The 20,648-nt window shown below is 41.3% G+C and overlaps 2 protein-coding genes across 3 annotated transcripts in view; one reads left to right on the top strand and one right to left on the bottom strand.

Moving 5' to 3' along the window:
* LOC308403657 (uncharacterized protein) overlaps positions 1-15,217 on the top strand; it is a 28,652-nt gene extending 13,435 nt beyond the window's left edge. For both annotated transcript variants that reach the window (XM_080893279.1, XM_080893280.1), the window contains 2 exons: positions 10,673-10,774; positions 11,222-15,217. In XM_080893279.1, coding sequence (XP_080749405.1) covers positions 10,673-10,774; positions 11,222-12,298 — 1,179 coding nt within the window. In that variant the 3' untranslated portion in view covers positions 12,299-15,217. The remainder of the gene's footprint in view (positions 1-10,672; positions 10,775-11,221) is intronic.
* LOC308403400 (NACHT, LRR and PYD domains-containing protein 12-like) overlaps positions 1-20,648 on the bottom strand; it is a 309,314-nt gene that overhangs the window by 167,635 nt on the left and 121,031 nt on the right. The gene's annotated exons all lie outside the window — the stretch shown is intronic.

Raw genomic sequence — 20,648 nt, 5'->3', positions numbered from 1 at the left:
ACTCGAGCAGCAGAGTTCTGAATGAGCTGTAGTTGTCTGACTGATTTTTTTAGGTAGACCTGTAAAGATGCTGTTACAGTAATCAAGCCTACTAAAGATGAATGCATGGACTAGTTTTTCCAGGTCCTGTTTAGACATCAGATCTTTTATCCTTGATATATTCTTGAGGTGATAGTAAGCTGACTTTGTTATTGTCTTAATGTGTTTTTCTAAGTTTAGGTCTGCATCCATCACTACACCCAAATTTCTCGCCTGGTTTGTGGTTTTTAGATGTATAGATTGAAGTTCTCTGGTGACCTGTAATCGTTTTTCTTTGGCGCCAAAGACTATTACCTCAGTTTTGGTTTTGTTTAGCTGGAGAAAATTGTGGCACAACCAGTCATTGATTTCCTCAATGCATTTACCAAGAGCCTGCACAGGGCCTTGGTCTCCTGGTGACATTGTGATATATATTTGTGTGTCATCTGCATAGCTGTGATAGTTTATTTTGTTGTTGTTTATAATCTGTGCCAGTGGGAGCATGTAAATGTTAAACAGAAGGGGTCCCAAGATGGAACCTTGGGGAACTCCACATGTGATACTTGTCTGCTCAGATGTGAAGTTACCTATTGATACAAAGTATTTCCTGTTTTCTAAGTATGTTTTGAACCAGTTTAGTACAGTTCCTGAAAGACCTGTCCAGTTCTCCAGTCGTTTGAGTAATATGTTGTGGTCAACTGTATCAAATGCTGCACTGAGATCCAGTAGAACCCCATTCACTTCAATCTGACTCATTTTGATGGATTTGTCACTCTCCTGCTCAGGATCAGCATTAGAACGAGGGGCAAAGCACATTTGCACCATTTTAGCAGAATTTCTTGGGCACATAGGTTTTGTATGGCCCTCTAATCCACAAAGATAACAAATGAGCTTCTTACCAGAGGCCTTTGGTGGTCTAGTGGTAGACTGAGAGGTCTTACTGGTGCTTGTATTTGCTGAATCCAGATGGTTTTGCTGAGGTATCTTCCGGGTGTCCCTCGATGCCTTCCATGCATTATGGCTCCATGCTTGCCCCTTCTTTCTGGCAGCAACAAAAACATCAGCTAACCGAGCCGCTTCCATTGCTGAACCAGGGTTGTGTTCTCTGATCCAAACCTGAAGCTCAGGAGATAACATTCTGAGAAACTGCTCCAACATTATAGTTTCACCAATGTCATGAATAGTTTTACCCTTCGGCTGGATCCATTTCCCATAAAGCTCCTTCAGTCTCGCATATAGCTCGCGAGGGCTTTCATCTGGTTGAACGTCCAGGGATCTGAATCTTTGCCTATATGTTTCTGGGTTAATGTCATATTTTGACAGAATAGCTGATTTCACTTTATCATAGTCTAATGAATCATCAATGTCCATGTGAACATAGGCACCTCTAGCTTTACCAGTAAGCAAGGGTATCAAATGAAAAACCCAATCTGATTTCTGCCATCGATAAGCTGTAGCCATACGTTCAAATGTGATCAGGAAATGTTCAATATCATCAGCTTCAGTTAATCTTTCCAATCTGCCCTCTATTTGTAGGGGAAACTGAAATGCTGGTGAAATGGCTGGATTGGAATTAGTCATAACTGGTTCAGCCTGGGCCTGCTGAGCAGAGGAAGAAGGATGAATATCAAACTCTAATGATTCAGAGCGAGCTTCTGCAGAATCTGATGGTGATGTTCTGACTTGGATTTCTGACTGCAGAAGTCTAAACTGATGTTGAAAGGCTTTAAATCGCTGTTCTTGTCGTGCATTTAACTCACTCTGTTTTGCATCCCGGACATCCTGTTGTTCCATGTGAGCATGTAGCATATTGACTAGATCAGACAAAGTAGGCTCCTTTTCCACTCTCTCCACAACTTCAGTGACTCCTGAGGCTCCATTTTCCTCTTCTTCGCAGGTTTGCTGAGCAGATCCCTTTTTCTTTTCATTCTTGCCACCACGATGCATTCTTCTTCCTCATGGGGAAAAACAGAAGAAAGAAAAAAAAGAAAAAAAGACCTGTGTCCAATACTGGATGATCCCACTGCTGCCACCAATTGTCAGGGACCAAGCAGTAAAGCATAAAGGACACAGGTGGTTTTAATTCAAAAAATGAGTTTTATTGACCCAAAAATATGAAAATATATTTAACAAAGCCAAAACTTAAACAGGCAGACCAATAAAAGAGGTCAACTCAATAGACTAAACTCAAGATAATAATTAACAGAACCTCAAACAAACATATGACAAACTGACCTGCTGAAATGACACACAGGGGGACTTAAATACTGGTTTAGCTAAACCAAATGACACACACGGGGGAAAACAAAATAGCTGCCATATAACCAACTAATACAAAACATTTAAACAAACGTGAAACACCCCCCAGGCAATGAAGCATGTGGTGCAATCCAATTAGGCTGTCAGTAGTACTTCAGGTCTCCCAGCCCTTTGCCACACCTTTTGCCAGACAGGAGGAGACACCAACCCCCAGGTAACTCAAACAAAGAAAGATGTATTAATATAACATAAAACAGAACTTTGACCTTGCAAGGTTAATATGTGTGCACGCCATATAAACATTGGAAGGTGTGATGGAAAAATGAATACATTTAATAAAGAAACGATATTGAACAATAAATAGAATATTTTAAAGTAGTGACTGTTAATTAAACTAAAGTGAACAGCGGATGGTGAGGTGTGGAGCTTACCATGTGTGACATGCCATCACAAGCGCGATATCCTCTGGTTTCCTCTTTCGGCGCAAAGTGGGCAATAAACAAACAAGAGAGCCGATCAGCTGATCACTGATCAGTTTTCATGATTGAAGTAGAAACGGGAGAGGGAGGGGGGAGAATGAGAGGAGAGGCAGCTGTGCAGCAAAGACACAGAATAACTCCAGCTTTGTGCCTTTGTCTTTGTAGCTTAATTACAGGACAAACTGTTCCTTTTCACCTCAATAAGAAACGCGTAATATTTTCTCTGAATACCAGATGGGACGGTTGGCAACTCTAATAACTTATGAACAAAATAAAGTGCAACATCATTAACTTCATAGCACCCACCCAGCTGTATAGAAACTCCGTCATGCTAGCTAGCACGCAGTACGGAAAAAGTCAGCACAACGAAAATAAACTCCACCTAAACTTGGTTTATATCTGACCCAGAGAGACTGCAGGCCATAACTTCTTACCTGAAGTTCAGTTCACACTCGGACCGGCGGCTGCTTCGGGTCTCTCCTCTTGCCTCCCTTTTCCTTCATCCACCTGCTGGCCTCCACCACTTGCTAATGTTACTGAATCTGTGGAAGCTCCGCGATAGCCACCACACAAAGTAACGAGTAACGACCCTATCTAAATCCCAGTAGCGACTAACGCGTTCCTGATTTTGGCATAATAACTAGTTACCGTGCTCGTTACCACAATAATAATGTAGTTACTGTAACGCGTTACTTAATAACGCGTTATTCCCAACACTGCTCTTAACTGATCAAATCTTGCTGTGGTAGCAGCTTTAAACTCTGTATGACCCAGGTTGATAGAGGGTGTCCAGCCTGGGTCGCATTCCTGCATTTTGTAGGCTGGTTTTCCTACAAAACACAACAAACATTAGCCCATAAAGCAGCAGAGTGCAACAAATTCAATTCAAATCAATATAAGACTTATTTGTAACCTACATCAACAATTATGTTATTATAAATTACGTAATAACTACAACAGAAGACTTACCTTTGTGGAAATGCTTGGAGCAGACTAACATGTGAGCTGGAGTGTTCTGAAACGTTATATTTGGTCTGCAATCAAGGCCATCCGTCAGCTCTTTGTTACTTCGGAAACATGGCTTAAACAATTTCTCTTCCACGACGTAATCCGATAACAACCGATCTCTTTACTTGTCGGCTTCTCGTGTCTGTCATGCGACCGGCTATTGCAGTTAATAATACAACAGCTTCTTACCATTTTTGGTGTTTATTTTTATCGCTGTGTGACTGTTTTCATGTGAAAGCCTCCTTGCGCTAGTACCGCTTGCCACTCATTCCCAGAATCCTTTGCGGTTTTACCCCTGAATGACGTCACATTTTCAATCTCTATTTTGCGGCAAAATTATCCACACCCACCGCCACGCTATGATTTGCGGGAAGCATGGGACCACAAAGCGTGCGCCGGACCACGATATTGATATTTGGGGAAAATCGACGGTTCATTTTGAGTACGCATTTGGTATACACCTCAGATTGGGACAGCCGTCGTCGTGTCACTGTGAATTAATAGGGCTGAAAATGCGTGCTTCAAGCGTGCAGTCTCTTAATAATTGGAACACAGCCCCAGACAATAAAGTTAGTTCCCGGCTACGAGCCCGACACGGAACCAAACGTATTAGCCCGAGATCTCCTTACCACAGTTAGGAGCCGCAGACCTGGCCGAGGTAACAAGAGAGTGCAAACATGTTGAGGGATTGGCTGTGTTAGTTCATTGAGAGATTTTTTTGGAAAGAAAACAGTTTTCACTTACAGTTGAAAACTAATGTGTACGCTTATCCCTGCAGTTTTATTTTGTTAAATACAAACAAAATTGTAGCAAAAGTGCTGCCGCATGTCTGGCCAGAAAGAGTTGTTTATTTGGTAGTTCAATGAAATTACTGTACTGCACTGCTGAGTGACTGTCATCTGCTCGCCAAATACATTTCATTACAATGTTGACCCTGTGCTAGGGGTGGGTGATATATACGATAGAAACGATATAAATTTGGCCAACGATAGAGATTTTGACTATATCGCGATAGCGCATGTTGATGATGGCATCAAGCTGAGCTTGTTTTGGTCGAAAGCATCGCAGCAGCTACAACCATTATCGTCTGCAAATTATGCCGGGCAACAGTCGTAGCACTTTTGAAATATGGGGAAAGCCAAAAACTGCGCTTCCTCCACTTCCATAACATTGATTCATTAATGTTGAATTCTCTCACAGCTGTTCTATTCCCATGTTGTTGCAGTATATTAATAACTAACCTCATATTGCGGATGAATAATCTCAGTTGTTCTCCTGACTGCAGTTTGGCCCGTGTACAGCATCCTGCTATGTGATATCATTTGTCCCTAACCACCAGAATCCGTCACGTTAACTTTTATCGAGTGAAAAAAAAGTTGGCGTTCATCCTCCAGCTTCACTGTGCTAATGTTATGCTAACATAGCTGTGTCGCTAGCAATCACGTAGCACATTATATACCAGGTAGTCCAACTTCAGTAACCCTACAAACGCCACTGCTGTTTAGTTTTCTGTCTTCATTTATGTTGGAAGTGATAGCAGAGCTGTACGTTTTAATTAGTTACAAAAATCTCTCAGTCAGAACATGGTATGTCATGTTTAGGTGGAAACTAGCGAGCTAACTTCCTGTTAACTTCTAACTCCGTTAAATTTAATAAATTTTGTTTTCATGGATTCAGAGATGTTACACTCGATAAAGCAGCAACGCTGATGATTTAATTAAAGATGAAATAATTTAGACTGTTTTTAACTCTTAGTGTTCGTTTGACTTTGGGACCTAAATTGGACGGAGTTTTGGACCCAGATTACTCTGCGAAGCTCCTCACTACGGCAGCCGTAATGCTCTGACAATCCATCAAGCGGTGGGGCTTACCAAAGTTGTACTAAAACATTTTTAACAGATTTCTGCAGCCAAAATCGGTTCGAGGTCAGTAAGCACAACAAGAATTCATACATAAGGCACACTCTCGATTTTTGAGAAAATTAAAGGATTTTAAGTGTGCCTTAAAGTGTGGAAAATACGTTATAAAGAAGAAAAGAATATATCGTGATATATATCGTTACCGCACATGCTTCAAATTATATCGCGATTTGAATTTTAGGCCATATCGCCCAGCCCTACCCTGTGAGTCAGTGGCTTCTTCCCTTTCAAGTTCCTGTGCTAACTTGCATATGACAAATGAAACTTAAAGGCTTCAGATAGTTAAGAGTGAGAAAAAAATTGTGCTCATGTTTGCAATTTTGTCTTGTTACACAATATTTGGAATTAAATAAAACAAACAAAACACTACATTTTAGGAATGGGTTGTACATTTTGTGGGTGTTTTCGTGTTTGTTTGTTTGTTGTACTACTTGGACACTAAAGTGGCCCTCCAATTAAGCTAGAAGTGGACCATGGCTCATTTGAGTTTGAGACCCCTGCACTAAGTGAACCGAGCAAGATGATTAAATTTAGAAAAACATGCTTAAAATCATCTGGTCTTCATGAGCTTCATTGCATGTGTGTATGTGTTAGTAGGATTAATACGTTTTGTGCTCATGTATGTCATTTTAATTATCCCCCCCCTTTTTTCCCCCCAAACAAAACTGTTTTCTACACTTTCTTGATTCAGAAACATCTAAAAAAGAAAATCTCTATCTTAGTCAGGCACAACTAAATTCATGCAAGTTGACCCAGCCAACCACACTGTGTGTTGTTAACAGGTACCCCCTCATGATGTGTGCCACTTCCTATCTGATTTTTGCTCCCCCTAAAAGGCAGGAATACAATAGCCACACACTTCCAAAAACAGAATTTTGTGCTTAGATAATGAATTGTAGAATAAATTCTGCATTTGTAAAGTCATTTTTGAATTCCACATTAACAAAGTGATTTTTGAAATGTTTTTTTAAAAAACCTCATTAGGATGGTAATGAGGTGCTTGGAAATGTTGTAGGTGGCTGAGTTTATATTGCTACCAATGAGTCTGAGCGGGACTCCTTTGTGGAACTATGGAAGTCCATATATACAGGGCGTAGCATTCCCTGGGTAAAGGCGGTGATGTGCAGGGCAGTCAGTGGCTTCTTCCCTTTCAAGTTCTTGAATACACCTGATGACTTTCTTTTTGTAGTTGGTACTGAGGTTTCACCTTGAAGCTTCAGGTATTGTTGTCACTGAGGAGTGTAGTTTATCTGCTCTGCTTCTTTTTGTCAGGGATAAAATACATATATATACAGGGCTCTAGAGTGTGACCAAATTTCTTTGTGGTGCAACTAAAAAAAATATTTGGTTACACCGGTGCGACCAACTGTTCGGGTAAAAACAATAAAAATAAATAAAAAATCTCTGCAACTCTCCGTGTGGTCAACAACAGACACACATTATTCCCCTATTGTGGCATAAACCAATCAGAGATAGTCAGGGGCAGAACCTCTCTGATTGGCCGTGGTCCAGTTGAAAGTGCAGGTGAGTAGTTTGAATAAAGTGATATCGATTCATTAAATCCTGAATTGACTTTTAAATATAACTGTGTTTTACCAGAAACACCAGATTCTCAGGTTAAAGCTCACAGAACTATTTCAACAACCACCACACAGCAAATGAACTACAACCACCACACCGCAAATGAGGTACACGGATTGCACACAGATTCTGAGCTGCAGGTTTTGTCTCTCTCCAACCAAAATTCACCAAACCAGCAGCAAAAGAAGCAGCAAACTGCGCTTGACATATGATCAATGTTGTCATGAGTTTTGCCTCTTTTTTTCCACCACGGTAAAAATCACACTTCATGCACAGCTCTCTCTCTCTCTGTACTTCAAGAACAGTTTCCCGTCTCAAATCTCTGTTTTCTGCATTATTCATTCGCTTATCACCCACCAGTCTACCGTTGTTTACAGCGCTGTCAGCCAGTCTTTTTCTTTACTTTTTTTCACTTAAATGACCTCGGACAAGAAAGCCTAATTTTTCTGCTGTTCAATACTGAACAAATTTAAACTTTTTAAAATTATTCATAAGATTGCAGAATGTTTTTAAGGTTATCTGCTATAAAAAGTCAGGCCAGTCTCCTTCATGTTTTTCTGTGTTTTGTTCTCAGTTACTTTCACACAAAGGCATCTGCTGTGATGTTCACAATTCTGATGAAGTCTCACATGTGTCAGTACTGATAAATGATCAGAATTATAATATTTCTGACTGTCTGAGGCTAAGTTGAATCGAATCAGGACTTTGAGAACCGGAATCGAATGGATTGTAGAAATCAGTGATGATACCCAGCCCTAGTGAGTAGCCTAGGCCTGACAGAAGTGGATGTAGCTCTGGTTAATAAGAAAAGATTAAAAGAACTATTGATAACCTTTTGTTAAGTTAAGGCCTGATCCGTCTGAAATTCATAGCCAGTGCTCTGACACGGTGCCATCAATCTTTGAATGCTGAAAAAGCACAGTGTATACAGAAAACACATTACAGGGAGTGCAGAATTATTAGGCAAATGAGTATTTTGTCCACATCATCCTCTTCATGCATGTTGTCTTACTCCAAGCTGTTTAGGCTCGAAAGCCTACTACCAATTAAGCATATTAGGTGATGTGCATCTCTGTAGTGAGAAGGGGTGTGGTCTAATGACATTAACACCCTATATCAGGTGTGCATAATTATTAGGCAACGTCCTTTCCTTTGGCAAAATGGGTCAAAAGAAGGACTTGACAGGCTCAGAAAAGTCAAAAATAGTGAGATATCTTGCAGAGGGATGCAGCAGTCTCAAAATTGCAAAGCTTCTGAAGCGTGATCATCGAACAATCAAGCGTTTCATTCAAAATAGTCAACAGGGTCGCAAGAAGTGTGTGGAAAAACCAAGGCGCAAAATAACTGCCCATGAACTGAGAAAAGTCAAGCGTGCAGCTGCCAAGATGCCACTTGCCACCAGTTTGGCCATATTTCAGAGCTGCAACATCACTGGAGTGCCCAAAAGCACAAGGTGTGCAATACTCAGAGACATGGCCAAGGTAAGAAAGGCTGAAAGACGACCACCACTGAACAAGACACACAAGCTGAAACATCAAGACTGGGCCAAGAAATATCTCAAGACTGATTTTTCTAAGGTTTTATGGACTGATGAAATGAGAGTGAGTCTTGATGGGCCAGATGGATGGGCCCGTGGCTGGATTGGTAAAGGGCAGAGAGCTCCAGTCCGACTCAGACTACAGCAAGGTGGAGGTGGAGTACTGGTTTGGCCTAGTATCATCAAAGATGAGCTTGTGGGGCCTTTTCGGGTTGAGGATGGAGTCAAGCTCAACTCCCAGTCCTACTGCCAGTTTCTGGAAGACACCTTCTTCAAGCAGTGGTACAGGAAGAAGTCTGCATCCTTCAAGAAAAACATGATTTTCATGCAGGACAATGCTCCATCACACGCGTCCAAGTACTCCACAGCGTGGCTGGCAAGAAAGGGTATAAAAGAAGAAAAACTAATGACATGGCCTCCTTGTTCACCTGATCTGAACCCCATTGAGAACCTGTGGTCCATCATCAAATGTGAGATTTACAAGGAGGGAAAACAGTACACCTCTCTGAACAGTGTCTGGGAGGCTGTGGTTGCTGCTGCACGCAATGTTGATGGTGAACAGATCAAAACACTGACAGAATCCATGGATGGCAGGCTTTTGAGTGTCCTTGCAAAGAAAGGTGGCTATATTGGTCGCTGATTTGTTTTTGTTTTGTTTTTGAATGTCAGAAATGTATATTTGTGAATGTGGAGATGTTATATTGGTTTCACTGGTAAAAATAAATAATTAAAATGGGTATATATTTGTTTTTTGTTAAGTTGCCTAATAACTAACGAACAACACCACAGCACTGGCCAAGAAATCACAGCAGCGTCTCTTCTTTCTCCGCAAACTAAGAAGAGCAGGAGCACCAGCCCCCATCATGTACACTTTCTACAGAGGCACCATCGAGAGCATCCTGTCGAGCTGCATCACTGTGTGGTTTGGAGCCTGCAATGCGTCCTGTCATAGAACCCTCCAACGCATAGTGAGGGCTGCAGAGAGGATCATTGGTGTCTCTCTCCCCTCCCTCCAGGACATTTACAGCACCCGTCTCACTAAAAAAGCCCTTTGCATAGCGGCTGATCCCACGCACCCAATGCAAAGCTTCTTCAAGCTGCTGCCGTCAGGGAGGAGACTGCGGAGTCTCCAGGCCAGGACCAGCAGACTGAAGGACAGCTTCATCCATCAGGCTGTCAGGAAGCTTAACTCCCTCCCGATTCTGCCCCCCTCTCCCCTCTTCTCCACCACGGTCTCACTGAACTCTGTCACACACACACACTCACTCTCTGACGCACTCACTGGCCTGCTCCAGTCACTTTGTGGAGCATTGGACTGCCATTACCTCATAAGACTCTGTTGTTACACTATCTCTTACCATATACTACTAAATCTCCATTTGCACTATTTGCCTATTTTGCACCACTATGCCTCCTTACTTGAATATTGTATATTGTATATTGTATATTGCATAGCTTTTTTTGTTATACGTAAAATTGTATTGTATTTATTTAAACTTTACTTTTTAATTATTTTATTTGCATTTTTCTAATCACTAGGGTTTGAGAGTAACGCAATTTCTATTCTCTGTATGTCCTGTACATGTGGCAGAATTGACAATTAAAGTTGACTTGACTTGACTTGACTTGAATTATGCACAGTAATAGTCACCTGCACACACAGATATCCCCCTAAAATAGCTAAAACTAAAAGCAAACTAAAAACTGCTTCCAAAAACATTCAGCTTTGATATTAATGAGTTTTTTGGGTTCATTGAGAACATGGTTGTTGTTCAATAATAAAATTATTTCTCAAAAATACAACTTGCCTATTAATTCCTAATAATAAAAAAGTTAGTCTAGAGCCCTGATATATACGTTTTGTGTCCTAGCTGAGTAACAGGAGAAGAGTCTGGTGGAGCAACAGAGGAAAATTTCAGCCATTTGGACTCAGCTTAGCCACTACAGAGGAAACAATGTCTTCAACACAAAAGGTGAGAAAAATATCACAGTTACACTTTTTGAAGCTGTGTGCACAGCTGGTTATTTTTTAAAAAGCTCTTAACAGCAGCTTTATCTTTTCCACCCTTGGCTCATCCATATGTACATAATCGATATTCAAAATCGAAAACCCCAGAAGTTACAAGAAAATACAAAGACTATATTCTATCTACACACATTGAAACCATATCATCAGTTAAACTCACAATTTTTTATGAGTAAAATATTTTCTCCACTGATCAGTATTTCTTCAATATGTAATTTTAATTACAACTCTGATTGTAGCGCATCATTGTTATGTAATAATATCACCAGAAGGCGATGGTAACACACCTACGAAGTGTTTTTTGAGATGTTTGACTCCACTAATGGAGGGAGTTTCAGTTTGTTCCACGACTGCATTTCACTCACTGCCTCTGTTTGTATCTCTGTCACTGCAGGACCAACATGGAGCAAGAAGTCAGCGCTCTCAGGAGGCCGACAAACCTCACAGAAGAAAGGGAGAGAAAACATACAGCTGTGATGAGTGTGGGAAGAATTTTACCCGGGCTCAAAGCCTAAAAACACACCAACTCATCCACAGTGGAGTTAAACCTTACAGCTGTGACTTGTGTGGAAAGTCTTTTACCCTGGCTGAAAGCTTAAAAAAGCACCAAGTCATCCACAGTGGAGTGAAAGCGTACAGCTGTGATTTGTGTGGAAATTCTTTTACCCAGGTTCAAAGCTTAAAAACACACCAACTCATACACAGTGGAGTGAAAGCGTATAGCTGTGATTTGTGTGGAAATTCATTTACCCAGGCTCAAACCTTAAAAACACACCAACTCATACACAGTGGAGTTAAACCTTACAGCTGTGATTTGTGTGGAAAGTCTTTTACCCAGGCTGGAAGTTTAAAAACACACCAACTCATCCACAGTGGATTTAAACCTTACAGCTGTGATTTGTGTGGAAAGTCTTTTACGAAGGCTGGAGGCTTACAAATACACCAAGTCACCCACAGTGGATTTAAACCTTACAGCTGTGAGTTGTGTGGAAAGTCTTTTACCCAGGCTGGAGGCTTAAAAGCACACCAATTCATCCACAGTGGAGTTAAACCTTACAGCTGTGACTTCTGTGGAAAGTCCTTTACCAAGGCTCAAAACTTAAAAATACACCAACGCATCCACAGTGGAGTTAAACCTTACAGCTGTGACTTGTGTGGAAAGTCTTTTAACGTGTCTCAAAACTTAAAAAAACATAGACTCATCCACAGTGGAGTTAAACCTTACAGCTGTGACTTTTGTGAAAAAACTTTCATTGACAAGCACTACCGAAATATTCACCTACGGATTCACACTGGAAATGATGTTTCCTGCTGTGATCAGTGTGGGAAACTGTTTCCAACAGATGCACAGTTACGACGACACATGTTTAGTCACACCGAGGAGAGACCTTATAAATGTGACCTGTGTGAGAAGACTTTTAAATCTCCACATCACCTGAAAAGCCACCAACAGATCCACACCAGAAAGTAACTCTACAAGTGCAGTTACCGTGAGGATGTATTTAGTTTTTATCTTGTAATTGTAATTGTAATTGTAACCTGAGTGTTTGGAACAAATCTGATCAGTAAACTTCTGGAATTATACTGAATGAACTGTTTGGAAAATTGAAGAATAATTTTTGCCCAGTAAGCTGAGTGTTATAATGTAAACAGTAAAATGTAATTGGACGTTGGCAGAGATGCTTTTTATTCCCGGCAACGTTCAGGATAAAATTGTTGAAGGAATTCTCTGACTTACAATGTCTTTGTTTAGAAGTGGAAACTGTTTTCTTTCCCACCTCTGTGGTGGGAAAGAGTTTCTCTGTGACCTTTGTGGAAAAACTTCCAATCATCAACGGGACCTAAAACCACATCAACGTAGACACACTGGAGACAAAATGAACTACTGCAAAGAATGTGGGAGAGGCTTCCACACACCAAGTACATTAAAATCCATGAACTCTTCCACAGTGGGGTCAAAAAGCACTGTGACCAGTGTGAGTCATCCTTCACCACTGCACGAGAGCTTAAAGAACAAGCATAAGGAAACCACACAGGAGAGACACCATACAAGTGCAGACACTGACAAAAGCTTCTCACAATCAGGTCATCGTAACAAACATGAACATACACACATGGAAGTGAACTTAAGCTGTGACCAGTGTGACAAGAGTTTCAGGAATCTCAGTTCATACTCCGAACACAAACGATCCCAAGCTGTAAATAAACTGTTTCACTGTTACCAATGTGCAAAAACATTCACTTCATTATCTGCTCTGTGCAAACATCAGCCTGATCATGCAGGACTGAAATCACTGGATCACAATGAATCTGAAGAGAGAGAAAGATCCTCTTCTGGTTTCAGGCTCAGACTTAAAAACCTTGAGATCAGGCTCCACAGAGTTCAGATGGAATCTCCTGTAAAGAGTGTCAGCTGATGTCACACTTGGATCTGATGAGGTAGCTCTGATTTCTGGAGCTGCAGTGAATAATCCTGAATGTTACATTTAGGAAGCTGCATGTATAGACATTAGGGGTGCAACGATACACAAAATTCACAGTTTGATTCGGTTCGATACTTTGGTGTCACGGTTCGATATTTTTTCAATACAAAAAAATGTTCATGCTTTTTTAATTTGTCATTTATTAAAATTGTAAATATATATTTAAACTCAAAAGTACAGTTTGTAAATTTAATGTTGCTGAAACAACAAAGTAATAAAAAAATAAATAAATCAGATCGAGAAATAACTCATCTTTGGAAAAGAGAGTTTATTACAGAGAAATGGCTCTTTCCGAAATAAAAGCTATACTATACGCTTCTTCTGGGCTATTTTCTCAGCAACATATTAAACATATCAGGTCCCCATAAGAAGAATCATGTGCTAACGGCTGTCTAAATGACTCGGGTAAAGTTTGTAGCATGCGTGCTTGTTGTTTTTGTGTGCTTCCACTTGTCTTTGCACTAGGATGATGTCGGTGTAAATGTGCAGTAATATTCGTTGTGTACCCACTAGTGCTGTCAGCGTTAATCTGAAATGACGTTAACGCCCCAACACGGCAAAGCAGATCGCCCCGTGCTTCAGCTGGGCGGCATCAACACGTTAACGAGCAAACTGCACTAACGCAGTAGTTCCCACCCATGTAATTGAGCATTGCGTGGCACATTCGACATATTGTTTTACTTTTGTCCATGACAGCTTACCTTCAGGGTCATATTCACATGAAGACCAAAATAGTTCCAAAGGCCAGATCTGAATGAGGGTGGGGGAGGTTCAATTTGCCAAGTTGCAACGAGCTTAGCTTCTGTCTTGCTAGCTTGCGCTGCGCTCAGTGGATCTGCGCTCGACAGTGCAGCCTAGGCGGAGTAGTCGAACACAGATCCACTGAGCTCTCAGCACAGACAGCATCGTCAGAAGAAAAGTTGATAAAATAAATTAAAAATTTTGTATTGTTCAATACATATGCGTACCGAACTGAAAGCACTTTATCGAACGGTTCAATGTCGATACGAGTATCGTTGCACCCCTAATAGATATTTATATCAAGTTTATGTTTTTTCCTTTGAGGGATTTTAATTCTCTAAAGTGTTATCCCTGTTACATTTTAATCTTTGTTCCCTTAGGACACAGTAGTGTTTAGTAGTTGTATTTGTTACTGTATTATTAAAGTTATAGGAATGTCTTTTTTTCTACCAAACTTTTAATCTATCAGTTTGGTATCATATCAGATATGTATATCAATTTCTTTTATTTCAGCTTTCTTAGTTTTTCCTAAATTTAACTTCTTTTTTTAATGTATTCATTTTATGTGTTATCTCAGTTAAATTTCAATCCTTCATTCATATTTAATCTTTTGCTGTGGTAAAATCTTCTCTTAAATCATTTTTTCCCAAAACTGCAAATAATTACACAGCAGTTGCTCGTAAAACTTCCAAAATGAACTAAATCTGTCCACCAGCTTTGAAACAACACTGTGCTGTGACTTTATGTCCAGAATAAAATAAACTCCCGCTAACTGGTTTTGGCCTGTAGGTCCATGTAATACCAGTTTGTATCAGAAGATGGAGTCAGTGAGTCAGTGTAACCTTGATTCAATTACGCAAAGAGCACATTGGCAGCGAAGAAATGTTAAAAGTTCAAAAATTTTAATAAACCCCTATTTTTGGCTCCTCCTGTTACTTTGGTGTATTTACTGTATGCTTGAAGTCTACATGAAGTCCATATGTTTTTTTTTTTTTTTTAATGAATTCATTTCGATCCATGTGTTCTGCAGCTGTTTTCCTATTGATTTGAAGTTTGTATTATGAAATCCTGATAATGTTAAAGCATTAGTTATGTTTGCTTAACTCTGTGTAAAGGTTTTTTTTTTTTTTTTATTAAATAGTTTGGTGTGAAAAATAAAGAAATGGTCTCACAACAAGTAGTTTGACCCATGATTTCAGATTCAAAGTACATAAACTGTTTTCAGTGGTACATGTGGAGGTTTATCACAGGAGGAGACTTGGCTTGTTCTTGACTGATTATTTCAAATATTGATTTGTAAATGATTAACTAACAATCTTGTCAACACAAAGTTCTTTATTTGGAGCACAATTCTACAAGAAAGATAACTTACTGTGAACATTACCTAATAAGACTGATTCAGGACAGGCGATTAGTTATGTTAAACTTTTCTAGCAGTCCTTCACAAACAGGGAACAGTCTGTCTATTCTCTCCATCTGTCAGCTGCTGCTGGCTCTTCCACCTCCTCTTCCTCACACACTGCTGAGTTTGTCCTGGTGGATCATCAGGGGTGCAAAGCCTCACAGATGATGTATAGCAGTGGGTCCCTCAGTCTGTCCTCACTCTGGACACTTGCAGTTGTCAAAAATGGAAATCAAATGTGTCATAAGCTTCAGGATTCAAACACAAGTGTAACTTATAAATACATGTTCATACTTTTATTACACAATCAGAGAGAAAGATAAATAGAGAGAGTGCAGGACAGACAGACAGGTGACAGTCTCAGGTGTATACACTGCTACACAACAGCACAAGAGAAGGAGGATTTAGTGTTTGTGTTATTACGAGTAGTTGTGGAAAATTTAACAATAACCTGCAACCAGAGGTGGGTCGAGTACCCAAAAATTGTACTTGAGTAAGAGTAGCATTACTTTAAAATATTATTACTCAAGTAAAAGTTAAAAGTAGTCGTCAAAAAAGTTACTCAAGTAAGAGTAAAAAAGTACTTGGTGAAAAGACTACTCAAGTAGCCAGTAACTGTTTAAAATGTCCGATTTATTTTTTAAATAAATGCTATCAGAAAAACAAAAATAAATAAATATACAAAGTATAGTATTTTCAAAAGAAATATATGTAAAAACATCAACAAAATAAGGCACAACAACTCTAATTTCCAGATTTCAGTTTTTCACAACATAAAGCTTTTTTCACCAATACCTACAGTAAATAATATAAATATATAAACAGTGCAAACAATTTCCAGTGACAAGATATGCTGTAAACTTTATATTCATTTCTGCTCCAAATGGCACAGCAGCCTCAGAGAAAACAGAACGAGGCATCTTCAACATATGTTAATACAAGGCAGCTCAGTTTACCATAAATTGTATGGGTGTGCATTTATTTCTGCATATTTAGCAAAAATGTGCCATTTCTTCACTCAGTGAGATGATGGTTAAGCTTCAGCAGCAGTTTGCTCTCAAGGTTCTTTCTGTGAAGCTGTAACTGTTTAGCAGTCAACAGGAATCCTGCATGACTAAGAAGTCCTTCACAAGCTCCAGATGCAGGAAGAGCTGCATTGATTTTGATCAACAGCTTCTTGATGTGAGGAATGCCATGCAATAGATCCACACCTGCAGTGAATGGACATGAAAGGTACCTCTCCAGCTCCCCTGCTTCTGGCTTTCCTGACCCCATGGATCCATCATCTTAGTCGGTTAGGCTGCCATTTGTGCTGGCCTCATCCAGCTCTCTGTCTAGGTGATGTCTGATGAGGTTGAGACCCGTGGAAAGATGTATGGTTTTCAAAAGAATTAGGTCTGGTCATTATAGTGCTGTATACACTGCCAAGCTGCGGATATTTGTTTGGAGCTAGCCTCCAAAAGCTGGGCATACACTGTGCGATTTGTGGCCCATTTTGAGCCAATTTTTCAGTCACGCAACCGTTTTGGGGATCGGCCCATGTTTTACCTTAATCGTGTGTGCATCATGTAGTATACATGGGGTAACGAAAAGCAGTTAACACCTCACGACCAGCTCCCAATCATCAATCGTATGGTTGCATGATAATCAAACATGTTTGAAATCCTGCCGCCTCTCAACGCAGCCTCTCACACTGCGCACGCACAAACACAGAAATGAAAGAGAAAAGGTGGAGCAGCACGGCAGTGCAGCGTGTGATCTGGACACAAGAGATGGAGGCATAACTTGTAGGATGAGGCAAGCCCATTTGAGTACATAAGCGTAGAGCTGCCACCGGGGCAAAAGAAAAATAGAACCATATCACGTTATAACCTTAAAAGTTTATTGTTCTGACAATATGCTTTTCATGTTTGTGCAATATAATATTTATATTGTACGAATGTGATAATTATGTATATTGTAATAACGTGATATTATATTGTTCAAACGTGAAAGGTATATTGTTAGAACAATAATAATATACTTTTCATGTTATAACGTGATATAGCTCTATTTTTCTTTTGCCTGGGTGGTAACTCTACGCTTCCGTATCTGAGGCCTTTCAATGTGGCCTCACAAAATTATCACGACTACAACAACCATGAAAAGAGTTGGATGGACATTGCTGCTCAATTACAGCTGCCTGGTCAATGTTTTACATTAGTAATTTAGCAAAGTTGACGGTGGTGGTGTCTGTGTAAGTGAGTGAAAGACACAAAGAGGGAGCGCGAGAGACAGATTTTGTATGATAACCTTCATGTTATGGACGCACAGTTTGAGCACTCAGGTTGCATCAGAACATCAGGCCGTGTAGTGTGAGACCCTGCATCGTGACCTATGAACTTCTAACCCCTGAGATTTAATTGTACAGATTGAGCAGGAGCTGAATAACGCGACTGAAAATAAATCGCACAGTGTTTGCCCAGTTTAATCAGAATCAGAATCAGAATCGTGTTTATTGGCCAAGTATATGTGCAGACACATACAGGGAATTTGGTTCCGGTAGAAGATGGTGGCTCTCAAGCACAGCAATGTAAATCTCTCTCTCACACACACACACACACACACACACACACACACACACACACACACACACACACACACACGTACGTGTCTATATATACACATTACACATACATACACAAAGCTGTGAAAACCAACTATAAATAACGAACCTAAACTTATATACATTGTTGGATTGTAGTGTTATTTTATGCCATGTTATACCCCGAATTAAAGATTGTGAATTATTATGTAGTTTAGTCTGCATTTTCCTCCTGAATTAGAAGAAGCTGATAACTATTGCATTAGTTAAACTGATTTGCATTACATTAAACTGCTGACTTGTTGTGAATGAATGACATTGCTTTATGATGCATTATACTGCTGAGTTATAAGAAATACTGTGCACAGAGAGTTACTGTCTTATTTGTCTGATTAGAAGAGAACAGAATATGCTGGAGTTTTCTGCCCCATCTCAGCAGGAGCAGATAAGCAGGGAGCCAAGGTCGTAGCTTAGGCGCTGTGTGAGAGAAGGCATGTAAATGTTTAGGCTTTTTATGATAAGGTGGAGGCACCAGGGGCTATAAAAGTTTGAGCAATGCTCCACCATTTTGAGATTTTGAGGCTGTCTGCATCAGTGTCCATCTCCCACGCGTGTGTTCATTAAAATCATCGTTTGACTCAACCCGACCGGACCAGTGTTGTTATTGTGGTGTTTCTCTTGTTTCCATCCCCAATTTTGAACTCGTAACAACATAAAATACAGAAATGAATGAGGTGGAATGAATACTACAAAATGTACATAAGGTGCAGTTGCGGTCTGGCAGTGGGAGCAGTGTGACAGGTCAACTGTTAAGAAGGGAGATGGCGAGGGGAAAGAAACTGTTCCTGTGTCGGGTGGTCCTGGTCTGCAGGCTTCTGTACCGTCTGCCAGAGGGCAGCAGATCAAAAAGTCTGTGTGCAGGGTGTGAGGGGTCTGTGATGATTTTCCCTGCCCGTTTCCTGGTTCTTGAGAGGTACAGATCGTGGATGGAGGGCAGGGGGGTGCCGATGATCCTTTCTGCTGCCTGTACAGTCTGCTGCAGTCTGCTCCTGTCCTGTTTAGTGGCTGCTCCATACCAGACTGTGATGGAGGAGCACAGGACAGACTCAATGACCGCAGTGTAGAACTGGATCAGCAGCTCCTGTGGAAGACTGTACTTCCCCAGATGTCTCAGGAAGTACATCCTCTGCTGGGTCTTTTTGAGGATGGAGTTGATGTTGGTCTCCCACTTCAGGTCCTGGGAGATGGTTGTACCCAGGAACTTGAAGGTCTTCACAGTTGACACAGGGCTGTCTGATATGGTGAGGGGGAGCAGAGTTGAGGGATGCCTCCTGAAGTCCACTGTCATCTCTACAGTCTTAAGAGTGTTCAGCTCCAGATTGTGCTGACTGCACCAGAGTACCAGCCGCTCAACTTCCTGCCGGTATGCAGACTCATCACCATCTTGAATGAGGCCAATGACAGTGGTGTCATCTGCAAACTTTAGGAGTTTGACAGCCGAGTTCTTGGAGGTGCAGTCGTTAGTGTAGAGGGAGAACAGTAGTGGTGAGAGGACACATCCTTGAGGGGCACCAATACTGAGGGACCGGGTTTCAGAGGTGATCTCCCCCAGCCTCACTTGTTGCTTTCTGTCTGTCAGGAAGCTGGTGATCCACTGACAGGTAGCTGGTGACACGCTGAGCTGGGAGAGTTTGGAGGAAAGAAGTTCAGGCACAATGGTGTTAAAAGCCAAACTAAAGGCCACAAACAGGACCCTGGCATAAGTTCCCGGGCGGTCAAGGCGTTGCAACATGTAATGCAGCCCCATGTTCACTGCATCATCCACCGACCTGTTTGCCCAGTAGGCAAACTGCAGAGGGTCCAGCTGGTGGCCTGTAATGTCTTTCAGATGGGCTAACACCAGTCGTTCGAAGGATTTCATGACCACAGACGTCAAGGCGACAGGTCTGTAGTCATTCAGTCCTGTGATGGTGGGTTTCTTGGGAACAGGGATGATGGTGGAGCGTTTGAACAGGAGGGAACTTCACACAGCTCCAGGGATCTGTTGAAGATGCGAGTAAAGATGGGAGCCAGCTGTTCAGCACAGGTTTTGAGGCAGGAGGGTAAGACGCCGTCTGGTCCGGGGGCTTTCCTGGGCTTCTGTTTCTGGAATAATCGGCTCACATCCTGAGTGTGTATTCTGAGTTTCAGGGAGGAGGAAAGGGGGGTGAGAGGTGTGGTGGAGGTCGTTGAGTCTGGATTGGAGAGGGTGGTGGTGGTCGTTGAGTCTGGATTGGGGTGGGTGGGGGTGGTCGTTGAGTCTTGATTGGGGAGGGGCAAGGTGAAGGGGGGAGAGGTGGAATGTGTGTTGGGGGTCAATGTCTGAAGCAATGTCCCTGGGGAGGGGAGGGTGGGGTGTGGGAGTCTGTCCGTCTCAAACCTGCAATAGAAAGTGTTTAACTCGTTGGCCAGGTCTTTGTTTGCTTCAATAGTGGGTGGGGGGCGTCTGTAGCTGGTGATTTCCTGCAGGCCCCTCCACACTGACGCAGGGTTGTTGGCTGTTGCAGACTGTTTAAACTAAACAAGCTGCTATTTCACATAATAAACCCTGTCAGCCGCAGTATTGCCTTCT

The sequence above is a fragment of the Rhamphochromis sp. 'chilingali' genome (genome assembly GCF_963969265.1).
Source record: "Rhamphochromis sp. 'chilingali' genome assembly, chromosome: 1".
NCBI classification, from domain to species: domain Eukaryota; kingdom Metazoa; phylum Chordata; class Actinopteri; order Cichliformes; family Cichlidae; genus Rhamphochromis; species Rhamphochromis sp. 'chilingali'.
Note: the sequence above shows the minus strand (reverse complement) of the source record. Positions and strands in the feature narration are given on the sequence as shown.